This window comes from Pyxicephalus adspersus, chromosome 4, assembly GCF_032062135.1.
Source record: "Pyxicephalus adspersus chromosome 4, UCB_Pads_2.0, whole genome shotgun sequence".
Lineage (NCBI taxonomy): Eukaryota > Metazoa > Chordata > Amphibia > Anura > Pyxicephalidae > Pyxicephalus > Pyxicephalus adspersus.
In genome coordinates this window covers 79,800,557-79,805,139 of record NC_092861.1, presented here as the reverse complement: position 1 = coordinate 79,805,139, position 4,583 = coordinate 79,800,557, and the positions used below count along the sequence as shown (strand labels likewise).

At 36.8% G+C, this 4,583-nt stretch overlaps 1 protein-coding gene across 2 annotated transcripts in view; it reads left to right on the top strand.

Annotated features, from left to right (window-relative positions):
- Window positions 1–4,583, top strand: part of ZBTB24 (zinc finger and BTB domain containing 24) — a 14,798-nt gene that overhangs the window by 2,330 nt on the left and 7,885 nt on the right. Inside the window, exons 2-5 of one of the 2 annotated variants that reach the window (XM_072408748.1) lie at window positions 612–1,514; window positions 2,272–2,439; window positions 3,053–3,136; window positions 3,917–4,000. In XM_072408748.1, the coding sequence (XP_072264849.1) occupies window positions 620–1,514; window positions 2,272–2,439; window positions 3,053–3,136; window positions 3,917–4,000 (1,231 nt within the window). In that variant the 5' untranslated portion in view covers window positions 612–619. The remainder of the gene's footprint in view (window positions 1–611; window positions 1,515–2,271; window positions 2,440–3,052; window positions 3,137–3,916; window positions 4,001–4,583) is intronic. The other variant, XM_072408750.1, reaches the window with a different exon arrangement.

Below are 4,583 nucleotides of genomic sequence, written 5' to 3'. Positions count from 1 at the left end.
CACACAAAGCTCTTTGGTTATCTATATTTTTCCTGAATAATGGACTCTTGGGGTATTCTCAGCCTTTATTAGGTCTGTTTGATGAAAATAAACATTTATTAGGCTTCACTCACAAATCTTTTGCACATGGTTAGGGCTCTCTAATTTTGCCACGTGACTGTTCTGTTAAAATTTCATTTTAATTAGATGAAAATAACTTTTAATAATACCTATATTTGTCTGATCTGGCTATAAACTGCAGATCAGAGAAAACCTTTTGCTGCTGTTGCTCTGCGATAAGTCTATTTTCAGACATGTTTGCTGGCACCTTCACTTCTCTCTCCCTAGACCGAGACAGACATTTGTGTATAGGGAGCAGCTACCAGATAGATCCCTGGATAGTAGTTGTCCTCCAGAATGCCTAAAGTGCCCTTAATAATTAAAAGAAAAATATTTTTTGCTTTATTTGATGATGCTGAATGAATGAAAAAGCTGGTTGTAAGAGTTTTGTAATCACAAACCTTACTATGTAACATTGAGGACTTATATGAATGCATATAAGCAGCAAAAATACTATAAAATTAAATTATGAAATTTCTTGAAATGTAATTGCTTTTATTTTCTATTTAAAGGGTAAACCATGGAAGAAGCAGCCACCTCCCAGCCAGAGGAGACATCAGATGTGCAGGTTATCATTAAATCCAAAACTCACATGGACAGTGTACTCTCTTGTTTAGAAGAGCAGAGGAAAAAGAACTTTCTATGTGACATAACTGTGATAGTGGAAGGTGTGCAGTTTCGAGCACACAAGGCTTTACTGGCAGCTAGCAGTGAATATTTCTCCATCATGTTTGCTGATGAAGGAGATGTAGGACAGTCAGTTTATGTTATGGAAGGAGTGATTTCTGAGATCTTTGAAATGCTGCTTCAATTTATATATACTGGAAATGTAAATGCAAGTGAGAAGTGCCTACAGCAAGTAGTAGCCTCTGCTCATGTGTTAAAAGTCGACAGTCTAGTAAAAGCCTACTCAGAATATCAGGAAAGCGAAAACAAAGACAAGCTACATCTTGCCGAGTCTGACACCACCGGAACAGATAGCGATATACCAAAGCGGAAAAGAGGAAGACCAAGGAAACTACCTGCAGAAGAGAAAACAAATGAGGATGTAAATCCTGTGGAACAAACGGAGACAGAAAAAAATATGACCGAAAACAGCGATGAGAAAAATGTTCTTGTGGAATCTGTGTTAAATGAAGAAGAAGTTATTACCGATTATGCAGCAGAGGTAACATGTGACCTGAACCCCAGGCCTGGGGAAGGACGAGAGTTTCTGAAGAGACACAGCAAGCGCAGACCCCAGAGACCTGCAAAGTTGCAAGATTACAGACTTGCAGAAGAAAATGATGAACATGAAGCAGGAAAACAGGATCTAAGGAAAAGTAAACAGTCTAGCTCAGAATATCAATGTAAGGACTGTGGCAAAGTATTTAAATACAGACACTTCCTGGCAGTTCATCGGAGAACTCATACAGGTACAAAAAAAAGGTTTAAACTTAAAGATAAATTGTAGTGGCTTTTGGTCTATTTAATTGTTATAAGTAAATAAGTTTTTCAGATTTTGAAGTAGTATCCTCTGCTCATGTGGTAAAAGTCAACAGTCTAGAAAAAGCCTATTCAGAATATCAGTGAAAAGTGGGCCTATATTATTAAATATTCGTTTTATTTGGATTTATGAACTGACAATTGACTGGAAATAGCCTGCATTTATAGGCAGTTTCAGTCCTGTCCTCCGTACTATAAATTTTGGGAGCAGAGATTGCAGAAAAATGTCCTGCATTGTTTGTGTGCTCTTAGCATTGATTATCCCTTCCAGTCAAATTAGTTCAAAAAACTAAATTTAACAAATGAGCTGCCCCCCCCTCCTAATGTGTTACATGGGGCAGTGCCAATAAGCCATGTGCTTCAAGACATAACAAACTGTGTGTTGGGGAAATGTTGCTGGCAGTGTTCTCCCCAGACCCTTTTAGCTGGGTCCACCACTCGGCGCCCAAAAACAGCCGGGTCGTTACTGAAGAGTTAGGTCACAACTCGGGCTGCCACGCGCCTACAATTTCTTCCCACTCCGCTTAAAAAGTTTTCTGAGTTGAACACTGGTTCCTGGTGGACAATACAGGAAGTCATTCACATCCTGGCATAAAAGAAGGAGCATGCATAGACAAGGTAACAACACAGAACAGAGAGCGTAAAGTTTTCTGATATTCTAATTCCTAATGATGTTTCTGTTTTCAGGTGAGCGCCCATTTAGGTGTGCAGAATGTGGAAAAGCATTTTCCCAGAAACACTCTCTACAGACCCATGAACGAGCACACACTGGGGAGAGACCCTACAACTGTACTGTGTGTAATAAAGCTCTGGCAACAAGGAATTCACTAATGGAGCACATGAATTTACATGAAGGTATGTAGCCTAGTTTTAAAAACATCATAGATAAGAAGTGGAAGGATTGTGAAGAGATGTGCGTCACACTTTGGTATCAGGCTACACATCATGCAGCATGCTCATTTAGGGCTCTATTCCTACAAAAGTAAATCTGATAGTCACTAAATCATTCCCTGGGTGAAAATCACTTACTGACATTGAAACACATGAGCCTGGAAGATTCTCTATAATCTACAGAAATTGCATGTTTATGTATCCTAATACCAACTTTCTTTCTTCTGTCAAAGAATGACAGCCATTGCCAGATGTTTCAGGCTATCAGGATAGGTCGTTGTTATAGGTCTCCTGTTATCCTGCATGACTCCAACTAAACGCAGATTTATTTTTTGTCACCAAAACAATTTATTTACATTAGGGTCTAGTAGTAGTTTACTGAAAAGTATTAGAAGCAAATCCACAACAGCAATAATAAAAAAAACTATGTTAGGGGAGAACTTTTTGTCATTTAGGGAAAACTATCCTGAATATCTGCCTAAATGTATTGCAAAACAATACAAAATGTTGTACTGTTTTTTTTTTGTTTTTTTTTGTTTTTTTATTTATTTGGTAATTTTTTTTTTTGTTTCACTAGGGAAAAAATCTTTCACGTGTGACCAGTGTGGTAAAATTTTCAGTCAGAGAAAACAGCTGAAGAGTCATTATCGGGTACACTCTGGTATGTAAAGGTTGCAGGTCTTGTTCAGTTACAGTAGTATTGTCATTTTAAGAGAACCTGTTAAATGTTTGGGGAGCCACTTTTCACAAGACACCGATTTACTGATTTTTATAAAGAACTTCAGTTTTTTGATATTCTAGATATGATTAGCAAAAATGCTTGATAAAGGCCAGTCAATAGATCAGGCCCCCGAGCACATATGTTCTGTCTACATTTGAGCAAACTGGTGCAGCTGGGTTGGTCTATTGAACGCCACAGGTAGTAGCCTTTCCCACTGAGAAATTTTAAGAGTTAGCTAAATCGTGTTGCAATTTTTTTCTACACAAAGCTTTCCCCTAAAGTCATTTATTGAATTGTCCTGTTAGAGCACTCCGCAACCAGGAGGTTCAAACACTGTTTTGTAATGATTTTAGCTCCTTCATTATAACAATCAGGTTTTGATTATTTGATATGCTAGACACACTAAATTCCTTCTTAAGGGACTGAGATAGGTCAAAATATTATTTGCAGACCTGACTATTTCAGTGTCTTCGTTCATGATGATTATCCAAAACTGAAGTTGTTTTATTAATTAAAGAGTGTTTTAAAAAAGCACATATTGATATATTTACACAAAGTATACAATATATCACCCTTTCACTGCATGCTCCGTTTTGCAGTGCATAGCTAGATTTAGTACTTAAACTGAGTTTTATATAACTACTGTTAGTAACAGAATAAAGTAAATTAAAAAGCGTGCTCTGAGTTTGTATTCTTTTTTTGTTATTCAATCTATTGAAGGCCGTGGGTTACCAGAGTGCATTGTCTGCCAAAGAAAATTCATGGATGCTGCACAGTTAAAAAAGCATCTAAGATCTCACACAGGTACTGTTATATTTCTATATAAATACTGTATGTATACCACATGATGATTCTCTGTGGGATAATATGAACATGCACAAAAGTACCTAACAATTAATTAAAAGTCTAGCAAGTATTAAACGTCAGGAACTCATCAATGTATACATAGTGAATGGTGAGATCCTAACCACCCCTCCAGCAGATGGGATTGTATTATTGTTTAAAAGAATGTAATTGCAGTACAGCATCTGTCCTGCTCCTGGCCATTGACATGCATTCTGATAACCATATCAATCATGGTGCCTATGGAACCCTGTTCTATTTAACCAATATTTTTTAAAGTGTATCTATCTTTAAATTCACAATAAATAAAAATCAATAGGGAATGTGAGTGTTACATAATCACATTTTTATTTTTAGCAAAAATTACTTGACATAAAAAAGCTGATTCCAATGCTTCTCACTTTGCCACTGATTAGTAAGAAGGTAGAGTGTGCATATTGTACGTAATGAGCAAATATGCTAGACCCTATTCACATTTATGTTCTTATTATCAACAGATGCAAGGTTACAAACCGCAATATTATTGTTTACATAAAACAATTCC